Raw genomic sequence first — 18,802 nt, 5'->3', positions numbered from 1 at the left:
AATGTAACGATGATAATTATTGGTAGTTAGAATTAAAAATAAAAAGATTATGGGAATTAATTTAACTATTACAGAAGTGCATACAGATATTATGTGTTATGCAGTTATGTGTTTCATTATTAATTGATAAATTTCAAGCTAAGTGTCATTTTTCTAATTATTCTATCTATATTTTTTGTCTTTTAGAAATCTGCAAAACTAAGTTAAGAATTTGGATTTGAGCAATGAGTCTAGGAATATATACCATACAAAACACATGACTTACTACCGTTTGTTGTAGGTTTTTGGACTTGAAAAGAGCTGTGGGAAGAGATTGAGCTATGGTTCTCAAACGTCAGAACTCTAGACCTTGGTTGGAGACGAGATCAAAGAATGAGTGACAAAGAAGTCTGTCTTAGTTTTAAGTATGAAAAGAGGTGCAGCAAAATAATTGGTGGCAATGTAAAGAATAAAACTCTCTTTGACGTGGACAAAATTGAAGTTAATGCAATACCATAGTGATGAGATTCTGTCAAAAAAGCAAATAGTTAATTTGTATTAGTTAGTTTTGTTTTTTTAAAGTGGTTTAATGAGTTTTTTTTTTTTTTGTAAGTTTTAAAGTTTGTTAGTATATTTTATGGTGAAATACAGTTTTATAAATTGGTATTATTGCAGGATGATTCTTCATTTTGTTAAAGTTTTATTTTGGGTTTCTGTATATATGCTTTTTGTATATGTTTTTGTTCTTAAATTGATTCTATAACTAGGAAATATTTTAAAAACAGGTAAAGTATGTTTTTTGGAATTTTTTTTGTGTTTATTGGCAATTTGTTAAGGATGAGTATTTTTATACAAAACATTGGATGTTGGCCTAGTTTTTATTTTGTAGTTCATAAATTGGATTTTTATGGATAGCTTTAATTTTGTCATAAATTAATTTAACTAAAACAATTCATATGAAATTTGATTTTGAGTGAGCTGAAATTATATATGTTTTTAGAAAACTCGGTTGATATAAATGCATTGATAGTTTGAATCTTAGAAGATCAATTAATGGTTAATTTCCATTGCTTTTTCCATTTTGATGTTAGTGTTTCCAAGTTTTATAGATTGAGTAATTAGTTTTATATAGCTAATGAATTTGTTAACTTCGGCATGGATTATTTGTTTTTGATTGGATCAAAAAATTTCTAACCAACTGGCGGGAAAAACCGTCACTATTAATGTAATAGGTAGAGTAGCATAAGGGTAACCTTGTGAATGATATTGAATCTATGTTTCAATGTTAGAAACAACTCAACATGATACACTAATTTGAGTAGTTAAGCTCAATTTATGTGCACAATGGGCTTGAAAATGGGCTATGATGGATTTTGTTTATGTTAAGAACCGTCAATTTTGGTTATGTTAACATGGGTCAATAGAAAATATGAAAAAGAAACCTTTTTACAAGAACTGATGGCTTGGATTTGGGCTTACATTTGTTGAAATTTTTGAATCAAGTCCATTGGATCATCTGTTTGTACCAAGCTATGATGTTAAAAACCATGGTTTTAATTTCTCTAATTAAATAAATTTGCCCAATGAATCAAAAGAGCAAAAAATGCATGTTGAATTTTTGTTTTCAAAGCTATTGATGGATTTAATGGGTTTTTTTGGTAATCTTTGTTTTTAATCTTGTAATGAAATTTTGGTGTTTTTGTAATATCTTGCCATTCCTGAGATCTTGATGTAACAATTGGATTTAGCATTGTCTTTGAAATTTTTTGCAGTATATAAATTGGAGCAGTGAATTTTAAAAGTAGTCTTTTAATATCTTGAGAGAGTATGGACCAATTACAAAGCTGGAATCAAGTCACTACAATCTAATTAACAATATAGCTGTTACGAGACATGGGAGTGAGGCTTTGATTAAAACAGTGACTGAAACTTTGATTAACACAGTTAAACAAAATATGTAAAAAAGGATGACTACGTGTCTTCCCTTTAAAATGGAAGCATGCTCCATGCATTGCTACCATCTTATGCTAAACGTACCTTTTTAGGAGGACAACTTTATATATAACTAAACTTTTACAATCCAAACGCAGCATGCACATTGCTAACAAACAAAAGTACCATAGAAATTATTTGTATATTGGTTGTCTCTGCAGTTAGAAAATGGATATTGCAGAGTACAATCTCATTATACAAACTATTTGTTCTTTTATTAGAACCATTCGTAAATTTTCTCGACATAGTAGTAGTCAAAGACGATGGTCAGTTCCATTTCCCCTGAGGCTGTTACAAAAAGATAATCCAGAGTATTCAGGTCCAAGTTCTCTATAAATTGCTCAAAAGTAGGATAGTGTAGATGACCATTGTCAATTGAAACTACCCAAGCAAAGTTCCCAACTCTAATGTTCAGTTGTTGGGTAGGATTTTCCTGGAAGACTTTATTTAGCTGCCCTTGAAAGACCTAGAAATGATTAAATTGGTTAGGTATTTGTATTACTGACATAACCTGGTAAAAAGAAGTTCTGATTCTTGATAATAAAAATTACCAGCCCAACATGATTTCCAGTAACATATTGATGGCCAAATTTTTTGCTAGATTGTTGATTTGCAAATACAGAAGGAATACATGAAGTCACAAGACCAGCTGAAAGTAAAATAATGTGCTGAATATTATAAATGAAGAGTAGACAATGAAATAGAGGAATGGAATAAAGTTAACAGAAAGTTTACATACCAGGTACAGGGAATAGATTTACCCATGTTGGATTTGGGTGTGACCATGGGAATTGAACTTCAACATTATTTTCATCCAGAATGAAAACATTAAAGATTCATTTTCTATAGCAACCAAACACAAGCCTAAAGTTTGGTCACAATGCATGAGCCCTAGGAAACTTGCCCATCCAGCAAAGAAAACATTGTTGATAACTTGGATAGGCCATGCCTTGTTTCCATGTTTAAGCAAGATCCAAATAGTTTGATTATCTCCATTGAAAGTATCGCGAAAACCTATTGAAATAGTCTATATTTACCAAAATTATTAGAATAATCAAGATTATAGAAATAAGTGCATAATATTTTGTTTTATTATATTATGTGTCTATACTGTAAGAGTTGTTAGACTATACGCGGAAACGTCTTTCATAAACCAACAATTCTGAACTCCTGGAGAAATAACAATTTTTGATAGTTCAAAATCAATAGGATAAGTTGTACTTTGAGACATGATTGAATATGAATGATAGACGTACCTTCAAGGTTATGATGAAGGAATGAATGGTAGATTATAGATTCCATGCAAGCAACAAAACATTTCTTAAGATTTCATCTGATGATGTTGCCAAGCGGAAGTATGCCACCATAATTGTGGATAAAAGATGGAACAACACTATAGTACAGGCGATCACCTCCTGTATTTTATTGCCAATGCAATAACCTCTGAACAACCATCCCCTGTATTCATCTGATAGGCACCTCCACTTCTTGGTGAATCTGGATCAATTGGATTATATACACAGTGTACAAATGGGACATTAACAGCCATTCCTCTAGCATCACAATAAAAATAAGATTAAATGTAGGAACAAGCATAAAATCAAAATTAAATTAGTTCAGATAAGTAAAACCTATAGTATTTTTTATTCAAAATGAAACTGGAATGTGAAATTTATATATAGACAATAAATTGGTCCTAAAGTATAGCACCCTTTTTATGAACTAAGAATGGAAATAGAAGATCTCAGCAGAAGATTATGAGGTAAGAGACAGTCCTACATACCAGAGCAAACAGATGTGGGTTTTATAGACTAAATCCAGAAGATAAGGATGAAGTGTCCTGCAACTAAATAGTAAAATGGTGCCAATAATTTGTGTATTCGATATTGCATTGAAGCCAAAGGCTAGTATAATTCCAAAAGTAGACCAACAGTGAATCTCATCTTACAATGCTAAGAATCTACTTTAATTTTCTTGTCAATATGTGATGGAATACACAATGAACTATTTGACTTGATCATACAAATATAGGAGTCTGTACTGAATCTATTGTGTATTCATAATTATCTATAAGTTAAAAAAAAAGAAAGAAAAATCTAGTATGCAATGCCTTTACTTTCAGGATTTCTTGTGACGTGGAAGAATGTGCCAAAAAACTTGCCATGCTAAATATCTGAACTTTTTTTTGGTAAAACAGAAAGTTCTGTTTAAATTTAGTAGAAGCCAAGATTTACTTTGCCATCTCCATGAGCATATATAAACCTATATGAAACAGCTACCATCCTAAATATCTTCCTTTTTTTCATCCATATATAATGTTATAAGTTTAGTTTTAAACTCAAAATATTCCTCATGAACTCTTTGTTCTCGTCATAATATATAATATAACTCTAAAACCTCTACTATGTCCTATTTTTGGCATAACTTAGCACGTAATTAGAATAAAGAATTTATAACAATTGGACTGAGGATACTTACAGTTTTCTAATAGTAGCATATCACAGGACAATTTAAAATGTCTTCTTGTATAATGTTACAACAAGCCGGTGCTAAAACAACTACATAAACACAATGAAATTTTAATTCATGCAAATAAGCCTGGATATATATAAATATTTCAATATATTTTGGTTATGCAGGAGAGGTTATCTATCATCAGTTATCAAACACTTTGTTTTTTATATGTTTATCAATATAATATGATATAATTATAACATGATGGAGAAATAACTATTAGAATACTTAATTGAAAAGATAACAGAAGAAAGCATACACATCACCTTGTAACCAAATAAATTATGTGGGTGGTTAGAGTAATACCAAAACCAATGCTCATTCCTCATTTATTATATTGGCAATGTATACTTTATTAGCATATTGCAAAACTGAACATTACATTTACATAATACATGTATCAAAAGAATAGAATTACTTAATAGAATATTGGATTAATAAAAAGTATTTTAATACATTATATACAAATGTTTTGAAGTTCTAGTATTTGGAGATAAACTTTGCCACACAGTATTTGACAACCAAAAGAAGAACGATTCAAGTGGATCGTCGAAATCCCTAATTCAACTTTCTTGATATTTAACAACCAGGTTTTGTTACAGAATTTAATTTAAGGAATCATGAGTATATCCTCTCTGCTCCATCTCCCCCAAAAACAACCACCCTTATAAACTCTAGATCTAAAACACTAAGACTAAATCCAATGACGCCAATTGTAATGATTTCACGAACTGATCAAGAAAAGCCACATGAAATTGATGGTCAATAACAGGAACAATCCATTGTCTTTCGCGCATGTAGAAATATATGTCATTAACACCTCTATTTAACATCAATCCCTCAAAACGACGGGTAAACACCTACATTAAAACAACAAACAAGTTTTTAAATACCTTGTATAATTTTTTAGAGCTAGAAAATAAACAAATATGACGATATAATTTCTTCAATTACACACACCTGATTAACATTGGTTCTCAACTCATTCACAAATGCAAACTGAAACATATACCGCTCATTGATGAAAGTAGACGGGATACATGATGTTATCAAATGGTCTGTTGAAATGGTATCCAAACAAACAACAAAAAAATGAAGATTAAAAAACTTTATTTTTAGAGTTCTCCAAGCAACTGTTATTCAATGTACGAAAGTAAAACTATGCCAAAACTTACCAAATGGAACAATTAGTGTGGCCATTTGTTCGTCAATCATTGGCCAATCATAGTAAACTCTCTCCAAATTTTCATCTAGAACAATAATATAGAAAATCCATTTATTTTCTGCTCCAAATATAACCCTGCACCCTATTCGAAGATCATGTTCTTCCCAAAACGTTTCCCACCCATTGTACAAGAGATTGTTTGTTGCACATACTGGCTAGACTTTCATTCTATTCTTTAATAAAACCCATGTATCTTTGTTGCTATTGTCGAACACCTCTCGATAGCATAATGGAATATCCTAGAAATATATATCAATAGTAGTTATTAGGCTAAGCAAACATAAATCAATATCAACCATACTATAATAATATTTACCTAGGAATATACAAGATTATAAAAATAACACTGACCATTGAATCTGGAGAATCACAATAACCAATAAGTTTGACAAATCAACAAATTCCACCATCTAATATATAATAACAGAAATAAACAAACAAATTCAGAATATAATAAAATAGATCAAACCGTCGATATCTTCAAATAGAGCTAAGAACGACATGCCGATTATTCTATGAAGCCAAGCGTTTATTCCTTCCCTAGAATCCCAAATCAAAACATCCCCCATTACAATAACATCAGCATATCTCGTCACGAAATTCTTATCTGCCTCATAAACCAACACTACTGCATCACTTATCCTAGATCTGGCTACAATTTCTAATCGCCACGTTATTCTTGCAGGAATACGACATTTAACTCTAGCTCAAAGTGAGGGTGTACAAAAGGCGCCATTAAAGCCATTTTTGTACTCCAATCCACAGAAATCAGAAAACCCTAGGTCAACTGTAAATAAAACTTAAAGATTATAGCCAAGGGAAAAAAAATCGAAAACCCTATTCCCAACTCCGGAGAATAGGAGATAGATTTGCCTAAGAATCCATCGACCAAACGAATCAACCAAAACAAACAGAGAAAGAGAGACACAGAGAGAAAGCGACATAAGAAAACAAAGTGAGAAGAAGAACGGGGAAAAGTACATAAAACGCGTGAGCTTTGTACCTGGATCTCCAAGAGGGAGATAGAGATTGTAGAAATCGCGTGTCTTTGGACCTACATATGGGGAAAAGGCAGAAAGACAAAATTGGCCCTCAACAAATCCAAAAATACCAGGCATATAAAGACAAAATAGCATTGATTTTTTGGGGATACAAATGGAATAGTGGAAAAGTCTGGAAAGCTATATTAGTAATTTTGTAAAATGGCCAAATAGTAAGACTGGCCCACCACTAAATACGTGTAAAGATGAAATTACCCCTGTGCATTACACTACAAGCTATCTCACCAAAGGGCTTGATTGGAAAAATCAGCCAAATATGGGGCCGCACGAATTGGAGAATCATGGCTCATTTACTCCAATCTTTGATACTCTTGCAATGAAGACAGAGAAAAATAATTTTTGTTTTCAGGAGTAACTTTTTATTCGTTATGAATACAACCAGATTTCAAAAACTTTGGTGATCATTGTTATTCGTTAGTACCTATTTTTAAGTGTACAGTATTCACTTTGTATTTTGAGCCATAAAGATTCGTAAATCACCACAAAATTAAGTTCATAATTGAACACCTGGCCCAAAAAATGTGTATATTGGAACACAAAAATTCATTAACAGACCACAAAAATTCGTAAACAATGCCACAAAAATTCGTAAATTTGAGCCATCTTTTTTAACTTGCGCCGTCTTTACCACAAAAATTTAGAAACAACACCACAAAAATTCTTAAAAGTAAGCACCAAAATTCATGAATAAACAGCCACAAAAATTCGTAAAGTTACAAATTTTGTAAGGTGTGTACCGTACACCCAAAAAAGAAAACAAGCCACAAAAGTTCATAAAAAGAGCCACAAATATTCGTAAAAGAGTCACACAAATTTGTAATAAAGGTGTGTACTAGAATCTTTTCGTTACAACTTCCATTTGCTAATGTAGGATTCTACATTCCGGGAAAGGGAAAAATCTGACCTGTGACCCATTTTTTTAATTTTTTTTTTGTCAACATTGAGCGGGGTTGGTGGGGGTGTTAAAAGTTAGTATTACCACAAGGAGTTGATCTCTTATCCATAGGAATCGAACCCGCGACCTCTCACTCCCAAAGGGAGGTACACGACCAACTGGGCTACGCCCAAAGGTCTGACCCGTGACCCAGTTTAACCTACTCAAACCTGTACATTTGTCACCTTCAGCGTAATTCAGTCAAATTGTCTGAAACTGTTATGTATTCGAAAAGAACATCAAGATTGAAATCAAAGCAGATTGGGTGCAGGCTCTCCCACATGGTTGAGGTTGATCGATGCAGAAAGAAATTTTGTCCCTAGCCTGACCGAAGTTATGCTCGAGGATTAACTTGCATGTTTGTTTGGGTGGTTTACAAGGACTCTGCCCTTAACACTCTCCCAAGGTACTATGCCGACCCTGGGGATCTTTGTGTCTCTCATCTACAAATCCGCTAGTATCGACTTGCTTTTCGGTTGTAAAGAGGGTTTTAGTTCCATGTCCGGATGTTTGGACATGAGATTTCCCGTTGATTCTATTGTTTTATAGTTTGTTGCATGGATCATGTATACTTTTCCTATCAAGGAAATTCTCTAAGTGCCCGAAGGCTTTGATGAATGCAATATACCGCTTCCTGATACAAAAAAAAATTTTTTTTTTGAAACCCAAGCTTTCCCAAACATGGTATAAAGAGGTGTGCTAGGCGCTCACACATGGAAGTGTAAGCCAATTCTTGACTGTAATTATACTCCATTGAATATTGAAGGAATATTTAAATATACATCTTCTTTATCCATGTCATGTAAGAATTCATCCTACCCTTTTTTCATATTTATGATTTCATCCTGTTAGTGTGTGAATTACATTTTTTACCCTTTTCACTATGATATACATATACTATGTTATATTATTTTCCCAATTTAGTGGGAATAGTTTGGATTATTTTCCTAATTCAATGGGATTTGATAAATTTCAATATAATTGATTACTTATTTTTATCATGGAACATATTTGAGGAATCGATATTTTTAGGAATATAACATGATAAGTTGACCACATCTTTGCATTTTTCTTCATTCTTCGAGTTGGCCAACGGAACATGGCTAAATTACCATAAAAAAAATATAACATGACATCCTCAAACCGTTACATGGTTAAATTACCATGACATTACATGATTAATTACTTATGATTACATCATAAAATTCTCGGCCTATATAGACAAGAATTTTGGGGTGTAAATTACTTATGATTTCATCCTAAAATTCTTGGCCTATATGGACAAGAATTTTGGGATGTAAATTACATATGATTTCATCCTAAAATTCTTGGCTTATATAGACAAAAAATTTTGGATTTAAATTACTTATGATTTCATCCTAAAATACTTATGATTTCATCCTAAAATTCTTAGCCTATATAGACAAGAATTTTTGGATGTAAAATACTTATGATTACATCCTAAAATTTTTGGCTTATATAGACAAGAATTTTGGGATGTAAAATAATTATGATTTCATCCTAAATATTTTGGCCTATATAGACAAGAATTTTGGAATGTAAATTATTTATAATTTCATCATAAAAATATACTTATGATTTCATCCTAAAATTCTTGGCCTATATAGACAAGAATTTTGGGATGTAAATTACTTATGATTTGATCCTAAAATTCTCGGCCTATATAGACAAGAATTTTGGGATGCAAATTACTTATGATTTCATCCTAAAATTCTCGGCCTATATAGACAAGAATTTTGGAATGTAAATTACTTATGATTTCATCCTAAAACACTTATGATTTCATCCTAAATATCTCGACCTATATAGACAAGAATTTTGGAATGTAAATTATTTATAATTTCATCATAAAAATATACTTATGATTTCATCCTAAAATTCTCGGCCTATATAGACAAGAATTTTGGGATGCAAATTACTTATGATTTCATCTTTCATCCTAAAATTCTCGGCCTATATAGACAAGAATTTTGGGATGTAAATTACTTATGATTTCATTCTAAAACACTTATGATTTCATCCTAAAATTCTCGGCCTATATAGACAAGAATTTTGGGATGAAAATTACTTAGGATTTCATTCTAAAATTCTCAGTCTATATAGACAAGAATTTTGGGATATAAATTACTTATGATTTCATCCTAAAAATTTTAGCCTATATAGACAAGAATTTTGGGATGTAAACATAATTATTTGTACATCTCAAACTATCCTAATATGAATTGGTCCGCACAGCTGTCTAACAGATTTCGCCGGACTAGTTTCATGGTAAACGGTCAAAATAATTAACCATGAAATAGTTTCATGGTAAATGGTTCAAATAATTAACCATGAAATGATATAAACATACAGACATATTTCATGGTAAATGTTACAAATAATTTACCATGAAATCGAAAAGCTTGTATTACATATATGATTTAAAATATATAAATATATACAATTAACAATACTCAAAGGGCAATATCGGTATTAAAAGTATGAGAAGGATGAAATCATAAGTTGCTGAAAAGGACAGGATGAATTCATAAGTGAAGAGGACAATAAGGACGAATTTTTAAGTCTCCCAATATTGAATCTAATTAATTGTGTTGTACCAAGTTATTTAGATGAGATTTACATAATTATACCTTTGCCCAATGTTTTTTTTGGTAAATAAATTTGCATTTAACCAAAACCAAATACAGGTGCGAAGGCGCATAATCTAGAACAAAACAACAAGCTATAAAGCAAACCAAAATGACCTAGAGCTACCAAAAAGAAAACATTACAATACAGTGAACACTTTCTCTGAGAGCTGCCAGTGTTGATAATTTAGTTCTTTAAGTATGGCATAATTCTGAAAGATGACATTGAGTACCATTTTTTTACAAGCGAAAACATAATTTCCACACATCACCATTGTTGTTTGCCTACATACGTACATGATACAACAAAACCATATTCATAGTTTGACCTTCTACTTTATTTTATTTCTCCTTGTCAACTTCTTTCCACATTCAGGTACTTGGCAATCTTCAATGGAGTCTGTCTCTAAGCATCCATACGATGGATTATGCGTTGCAGATCATCTCCTTTTAGAATCCATACAGATTATGTATCGGAGACCATCTCCTTTTGGCATATAATCAAAAGCCTTGTTGATCTCTGTGAACGGGACTTCATGGGTGATGAATTTCTCTAGTTCAAGCTCCCACCCAGATCAAAGAAACACATAAAGAATAACTTTCCACATAGTAATTTTTTTTCCAAGTTTCATCCAATGATATGATAACTAATTAAAAGAAAACTAGAGTTCGAACAAATCTGCAAGATATTATGGATTTCTAAAAGGTTAGTCATATGTGCAGATAAGTGTACCTTGTTCATGTATTTTTCCACCACAGAAGGGAGGTCAGAGCGCGGTTTATAGTTGCCAAAGAAGGTTCCTTTGAGGGTTTTCTCATTCAAGAAATTCATCGGATGGGTTTTGAAAGCGTCTTCTTTGTTTGGCACACCAACAAGTACAGCGACACCCCATCCCTGAAACAAAGGAATTGTTCATTCTAGTTTTCTAGAGCCAATAGTGAGAAATTTTTACAAATACAGCTATAAGAGTTCACAAGAAGTTGCATCATGAACACATTCAAATGCAGAGATCATGGCATTGACACTTCCCGTACACTCAACACTTCGGTCAACTCCTCCATCAATCATCTCGGCAATCACCTGCAAACAAGAAAGTAAGAAACTAGGACCAATTTGTTTGACCTGTTCTTTCTGCACCTCAACAGTTATATGATGGCTTGAAGGACAATACCTCTTGAACAAGCTTATCATGCTCTTTTGGGTTCATAAATTCCGTCACACCAAATTTCTTGGTTGTTAACATGCATGAACGACAAATTCAACGTCAAAGAGACTTGAATAACCTTTGCCAAATCTCTAATCTTAGGTGAGGATATTGACAAGTTTGAGTTGAAAAATGCAATATTTGAATAAACTTGATCAAATCTCTTTGCGTTCAAATCAACCCCAATAATCCTCGAAGCACCTGCAACCCTTGCCCCTTCGGCGGCCTAGTCATTGGAAATCAGATGATTATAACATTCCAATTGCCAAACAAAGTAAAGCCTCAATTCTTAAGAGATGTAAAACTTACCGCAAGACTGACAGCTCCTAATCCAAAAATTGCCACCGTGGACCCTTTTGTTGGTTTTGCAACATTCAATGTGGCACCAAGACCTTCAAAGGAAATATAAAAAGAAATATCATGGCATTAGGAAACAGGTATCTAAATCGTCTAAGATAAATGAAAAACATTGTATGCAAACCTGTTGAAATTCCACAGCTAAGAACGCAAACTTTGTCGAGTAGAGCAGCAGGGTTGATCGTGGCAAGACAGCCAATATGAACCACAGTGTACTCGCTAAATGTAGAAGTTCCAACGAAATGGTAAATTGATTTTTGTTAAAACTTGTCTCACATTTCTCATTTAAGCCACCCAAGCTTGGTTAATAAAATCTAGAGGCTACTCCACCTATTGCCAATTGGTATTAAGTTGGAACCCTCTAAGAAATCTAACATGGTATCAGAGCTAGGTCTTGGGTGGCCTTACATCGTGTGGTCAAGTCTCAATCGCCCGAGTCAATCATCTCACCTTATCAATTAATACCTCCACGTGCATCCGGGCTGCATGTGAGGGGTCGCCCGAGTAAAAATCTCCTAGTTTCCTCAATTGGTACCTCCATGTGCATCCGGGCTGCACGTGAGGGGCATGTGAGGGGTCGCCCGAGTAAAAATCTCCTAGTTTCCTCAATTCGTACCTCCACGTGCATCCGGGCTGCACGTGAGGGGGAGTGTTAAAACTTGTCTCACATTGCTCATTTAAGCCACCCAAACTTGGTTAATAAAATCTGGAGCTACTCCACCTATTTCCTCCAAGAAATCTAACACCCGAGTAAAAATCTCCTAGTTTCCTCAATTCGTACCTCCACGTGCACGTGAGGGGGAGTGTTAAAACTTGTCCCACATTGCTCATTTAAGCCACCCAAGCTTGGTTAATAAAATCTAGAGGCTACTCCACCTATTGCCAATTGGTTTTAAGTTGGAACCCTCCAAGAAATCTAACATTGTATCATAGCTAGGTTTTGGGTGGTCTCACATCGTGTGGTCAAGTCTCAATCGCCTGAGTCAATCATCTCACCTTATCAATTAATACATCTACATGCACCCGAGCTGCATGTGAGGGGTCGCCCGAGTAAAAATCTCTTAGTTTCCTCAATTCGTACCTCCACGTGCATCCGGGCTACACGTGAGGGGGAGTGTTAAAACTTGTCCTACATTGCTCATTTAAGCCACCCAAACTTGGTTAATAAAATCTGGAGCTACTCCACCTATTACCAATTGGTTTTAAGTTGGAACCCTCCAAGAAATCTAACACCCGAGTAAAAATCTCCTAGTTTCCTCAATTCGTACCTCCACGTGCACGTGAGGGGGAGTATTAAAACTTGTCCCACATTACTCATTTAAGCCACCCAAGCTTGGTTAATAAAATCTAGAGGCTACTCCACCTATTGCCAATTGATTTTAGATTGGAACCCTCTAAGAAATCTAACAATTTTCCCTTAATCGAGAACCTCGGCTTGCCATCACTAAGCATCACTCCTCAGTCAGTGTTTATCCTCAAGAGATCACACATGTTACTCTCCTCTGACTTGCAATGCCTACGCTCTTTGCATTCCCCGGTAAAAACAGGAAGGACGTGATCCCCTGATTTAAGATCTGTCACACCTTCCCCAACGCTCTCAACAATCATGGTAGGTCGGTCAATAGATCGGATCCGATCCAAAAAATTCGATCCGGATCGATCCGGATCCGATGACGTTGATCCGATAATCCGAATTCGGTAATTCAAATTTGGGATCGGATTCGGATCAGATTAAATCCGTTATCAATCTGAATCCGAACTTTATTTTTAAAACAGTAAATTTTTTATTTTGAAAAAAAAATGTTTAGGAAGTTGTATTTTTATTTTTATTTTTTTTTTGGAAAATAATTTTTTTAGCTAAAATTTTTGAAGTAAAAAAAGTTTTCAGATTGGAATCGGATTTTCGGATCATATCCGAATTTTTCGGATTCGAATCCAGATTACCACTATCGGATTTGAATCTTATCAGATCCAGATTGGATTCGAGTCTTATCTAATTCGGATCAGATTCAAATTTGTCGGATCCAGATCGGATCCGACCCTTTGACAGACCTAAATCCTGGGTACACAAAAGGAATTGGAACACTAAGAAAGACAGAACACATGCTTCATGGAGATATGGGTTATAGATCTATTATCCTCAGTTATACAAAAGGTCAATGTAAGTGGAACAAGATTTGCCTTTATGGCCTATTTGGTAACGTTTTCAACTTCTGTGTACTCCATCCGTTCCATTATGGTTGTCTTTTTTTATGTTCGTGTCAGTTTTCAATTGCTTATATTTTCCAATGTGAATCTCTAAAAACATGCAATATGGATCTTATTTAATAGATTTCAATTTGTTCTAAAATACAAAGTTGTCGACATCATGAAAAACATTATCGATTGAAAGATATAGGTAATAGACACAAAAAAAGAAAATAAATAATGGACAATGAAAATAGGACAGAGGGAGTATTTATTTTCATTCTCCAGAAAACAAACAATTTTGTTTTCATTTTGGATATTAATTCAAGGATGTTTTTTGAAAACAACTCACCATTCATGATATAACAAAATGACACTATTAAATTTTCAAAAATGGTTTATGTGTAAAAGTGAAAAAATGTGTTTTTTTGTTTCTTTTATTTTGTTTATTTCCAAAAACTTCAGAAAGGGAAAATGGAAACAAAATGAAGAAAATATGTACCCGCCAGCTTCATGCCCAAATATGCGAAGAAACAATGGTGTTTGTCCCTGAAAAAAAAAACTTTAAATCTATTACTGAAACACAAAAGAAAAAATGAATTGGACTTAGCTAACTGCTTATCAATTAGAAGTAAACATCAGTGAGGCACGCAGAGGGAGGTGAAAGGGATCTTCACACGGACTTCCATCACCTGTGGAGGCGCCACCTCTATTTCTTCAATCACCAGTGGCTTCCCAGCTTCCATTGAAAACGGCAGCTGTAATGTACACACATTGAATTAGTTTATTTTTTTGATAAGCCGTTGAATTAGTAGTTGATGTGATCCGAAAATGTTTATATCGTCCAACATAAAAGAAAAAATTATGACGCATACAAAAGAAAAAACAACTTTAATTCGAAAGGGAAATTCTTGTTCCCTTGTTGACACATTACATTATAGTCAGAGAGTAAACCTATTTTGTATTCTATGGCACATCTGGATATCCCTAATACAAACACAAACATTTGCAATAATAAGATAGTTTTGGTAATACTTGGGCTATAAATTTTTCTTCTCTAGGAACATTAAACATGAAAATATTGATAGAAGTATTCAAATCTTGGGATTAATTCCTAAATCCCCGACAAGAATTACTAGGTACATTCCCAATAAACACAAAAGAAAGACATTAAGTAATAGAAAACTCAACCCAACATGAAACCATAACAAGCAAAATTGAAACACGTGGCAAAATGAGAGTGATTAAAGATATGTTGTCATGATAGTTGCGCTTTCACTGGATTATACTCCTTCCGTCCCTTTTTTTGTGTCCAGTATTCCATTTTAGGCTGTCCCTTAATAAGTGTCCATTTTGTAAAGTTAAGGGGGTAAAAGTTGGTGTATTATCTATTTTGTCCCTAAAAGTAGATTTTATTTTGAAAATTAGCGAGTAAAAGTGTAATGATGATAGGTAAGTAGGGAAAGTGGAGGAAAAAGTTGATGTGAAAGGTGTAATGATGATGTCTTTTTAATAAGTTGGAGTTACGAAGCAGGACACTTAAAAAGGGACGGAGGGAGTATTCATTTGTATTTTTTTTTTCTTTTTATCTTTTGACTTTGTCACAGGAAGAATAAAAAAAACAAGTTTAGGGACGGCAATGAAAAGTACCAACAATTAGAGCAGAGTTTCAATAGGGGTTGTAAACTAAAACACTGGACGGGTTCGGTTTTGGGTTTTTTATTTTAATTATTATCCTATTTTTCTTCATTCATTACGCTTATTTTTTTCTCTATCTCTTTGCAATTATTACCCATAGTTTCAATCATTATTCTATTTCTCTCCACACTCATTATCTATAATTATAAATCCAAAATCTCAAAACGAACGAAACCGTAATTAAATAATAGGTACAATGTGAGAATCAAAAGGTTATTCGCATGCTTCTTAAATTACGCGAGTTCAACTCGTATTTGTCTTATTTAATTTTTGTGCTATTGACAGGGATGGCAGATGGACAGATTTTGCTATTCCCGATACGAAGAGTACCACACGGCCTCGACGGGGGACTGCAGTGTTTCCGCTCGTGCCTCACCCCGCAACAGATAAGAACAAATACTTTAACCTAAAAGAAAAATGGGGAGGGAATAATAATATATAATGTGGTATATTTTAGTCTACTTTTGAAAATACAAAGGTAAAATTATTGAATTTTTACTATAATAGTGAATAAAAGGGTAATATTAATTATAGGAGTACCTTTTTTCTGTAAGGTAAATATATAAAGGGTATAAGCATTATCTTATCCATAAAAAAACATTTCGGGCTACATAATGGGGCACGGTAACATATATGCGAATCCTATTGATCAGATTTTCTAATTTTCTCCCCATCTTGGTACCCAACAAATTGACGGTTAGGATCGAGGGGCAAATTGTCATCCCTAGTTGTTTTTTTAACGGCAAAAAAAAAAAAAAAAAAATTCATCTTGTTACAAGACTAATAAAAGTGAGGAAACAACATCATACTCAAAAAGCAATCATCTGCCCAATCCGAGATTCAAATCTAAAATTAGCAAGAAACCAATTAAGAACACCTATTGGGACAAAACCCATCTAAAAAGGCCGAAGCCCAATACCCCTATGGGTCTAAAAACCCCGATTTTACATTCACCTCATAACACCCCTTGGGTTAAGCCTAGAAATTCTATAGGTCTCAAACCCAGATCTTTAACCAAAAAAGCTCAAAACGGGCCAAGCTTAGCCTGAAAACAGGCCGAGCCTAGCGCAACACCCACTGCCAACCCTAGCACCTACACTGACCAAACAACCCACTCCGCCGCCCCCATTCCACTGCCAACAGCCTACCTCAGGCGAAAAGAACCATCACCGCCGCACCAAACTAGACCAGAACTAGCACCACCAGACTCCAATAACGAAAACCCACATCACCGTGAGCCCCACAAACCGAATCCCATCTAAGACCGCCAAGCACTGCCATTTCGATCCTCCTAAATAGTCTGGAAGATCGGCAAACCAGGGCCCAAACACCACCGCTTCGAAACCTCCCCAATAAAGCAAAGCATCCTTAAGCTCAGGTTCACAGTCTTGCCATCGCACCAGGCACGAGATCCCCTCGCCGTTAGGCATAACCGAACCCACTCAAGAGTGGATCAGCGGGGAACGATCCTCGCCGCCCTGTCGTCCCACGATCCAAACTTCGCCGTTAAGCAAAACCGGAAAACACTAACAAGAAATCTGGCGGTTGAATGGAGAACTAGAGGGAGGCAAGGTGAGGTAAGAATCGCGGAAGCAAGAGTACAAAAGAAAGGGAGAGGATCTGTGAGAAGCTAGGGAAGGGAAAGATCGATGGAGCAAGCCCGGGGGAAGAGGGAAAGGCGGCGCCTCCCTGGTAGGCTATCAGCCATAATTTTTTGGTCTAGAGAGAGAGTTTAGAGAGAAGAGAAAGAGGAAGGCTAGTCATCCCTAGTTGTTGGTTCATGTCATATTTCTATTTGTGTCAAAAAGTAGTTAACTGACACCCTCTAATTCGTATTGGATTCAAGTTGTGTTAATGGATCGTGTTCAAAATTTCCACCCCAGAGCATTTGGACTGAACTAGCTACGCTAGGGCTCGCATTGGGATGGGCGTGTGGCCTATTGCATATGAGCCCAAGTCTATGATATTGCGGAGCTAGTTCTTGGTCGATCTGGGTCAGATGAGGTGTGACCCGGGTGAAGAAGGAGGGTCAATTTGAATACTAGAAGATCAATTCAATTACGCGAGAACCGTCACATGACACTCGGTGCGCGCATGCATGATGTCAGTCTAAGATGCGCTTATTTTGTGGATGTCATGCACGGCATAAGTTGGACACTAGTCACACGAGCTTGTAGCATAAGTCTTGTCTTTCTATAATCTATAAAAATTATACAAAACTAAACCTTGGAATTTTGGACTTTCCTCCCCTTCAATTGAGACTGACTTAAGTATTGGATGGCTTTTCAGACTGACTACAGCCCCCACTAGACATTAATTTAGTGATCTAGAAGTGGAACCACAACATCACCCTCACAAAAATTATTTACTTTTTTGAACTCGTCAACAAAATTAGCTACGTTAATAATTATATGGTTTAGATGTTGTTTGATATGTTTTCTAAACACATATTTTGAGACAAGTGGATTCCTATCAAGTGTGCAATCTTATTTGATGAACAATTAAACATGACTCTAAAGTGTGGATGATGTTGTAAAGAACTCTTCAAAATAAACAATTCTAATAATCAAAGTAAACTAAAAAATACCCCACAAACAAATGATTGAACAGGACCATGCAGTCCCTTCTCATTGTTTGTTTAAAACTCCTACCCTCACTGAAGGAGGAACGAAGCTCCCCTCCCGTTTGCTTAACACATAGTCTAGTACTTTTCGCCCTTTTGTGGGCTTACTCCAAGTCACAAAAATAATTAGAATTGTTTATTCTGTTGCACATGACTGTGTACAACACATACTATTTTATTGACAAAATCGTGTAGTTGAAAATCTTATTTGCGGGCCATTTCGCAGAGAAGGTTTTACGGAGGTCAATTGCACGCATCCAAAGTATTTTTAGACGGTTCAAATTGAAAATGAATATCAACCATTAATTACGCGAATGAATAACTGAAATTGCATCACTTCGATTATTCACGGAACTTCTGTAAATAAGTTTCTCTCCCA

General features: G+C 34.6%; 2 protein-coding genes and 1 long non-coding RNA gene across 3 annotated transcripts; all 3 read right to left on the bottom strand.

Moving 5' to 3' along the window:
- Window positions 1-2,385: 2,385 nt before the first annotated feature.
- On the bottom strand, window positions 2,386-3,076 carry LOC131303785 (uncharacterized). Its single transcript, XR_009192194.1, has 3 exons — window positions 2,711-3,076; window positions 2,523-2,620; window positions 2,386-2,437 (listed from the first exon to the last, which is right to left on the bottom strand). It is a non-coding gene; the product is annotated as an uncharacterized LOC131303785 (long non-coding RNA).
- A 2,089-nt stretch (window positions 3,077-5,165) lies between these two features.
- Window positions 5,166-5,909, bottom strand: LOC131303079 (uncharacterized). Its single transcript, XM_058329866.1, has 3 exons — window positions 5,661-5,909; window positions 5,446-5,543; window positions 5,166-5,345 (listed from the first exon to the last, which is right to left on the bottom strand). Exons 1-3 carry the CDS (start codon window positions 5,698-5,700, stop codon window positions 5,166-5,168), a joined length of 318 nt encoding a protein of 105 aa, XP_058185849.1. The 5' UTR covers window positions 5,701-5,909.
- Window positions 5,910-11,715: 5,806 nt separating this feature from the next.
- On the bottom strand, window positions 11,716-13,523 carry LOC131303078 (alcohol dehydrogenase-like). The gene is made up of 5 exons (XM_058329865.1): window positions 13,412-13,523; window positions 12,381-12,548; window positions 12,040-12,171; window positions 11,868-11,950; window positions 11,716-11,774 (listed from the first exon to the last, which is right to left on the bottom strand). Exons 1-5 carry the CDS (start codon window positions 13,521-13,523, stop codon window positions 11,730-11,732), a joined length of 540 nt encoding a protein of 179 aa, XP_058185848.1. The 3' UTR covers window positions 11,716-11,729.
- Window positions 13,524-18,802: the final 5,279 nt, after the last annotated feature.

The sequence above is a fragment of the Rhododendron vialii genome, chromosome 10a (assembly GCF_030253575.1).
Source record: "Rhododendron vialii isolate Sample 1 chromosome 10a, ASM3025357v1".
Classification (NCBI taxonomy): Eukaryota; Viridiplantae; Streptophyta; class Magnoliopsida; order Ericales; family Ericaceae; genus Rhododendron; species Rhododendron vialii.
The sequence above is the reverse complement of the archived record's forward strand: the minus strand, read 5'-3'. Positions and strand labels throughout refer to the sequence as shown.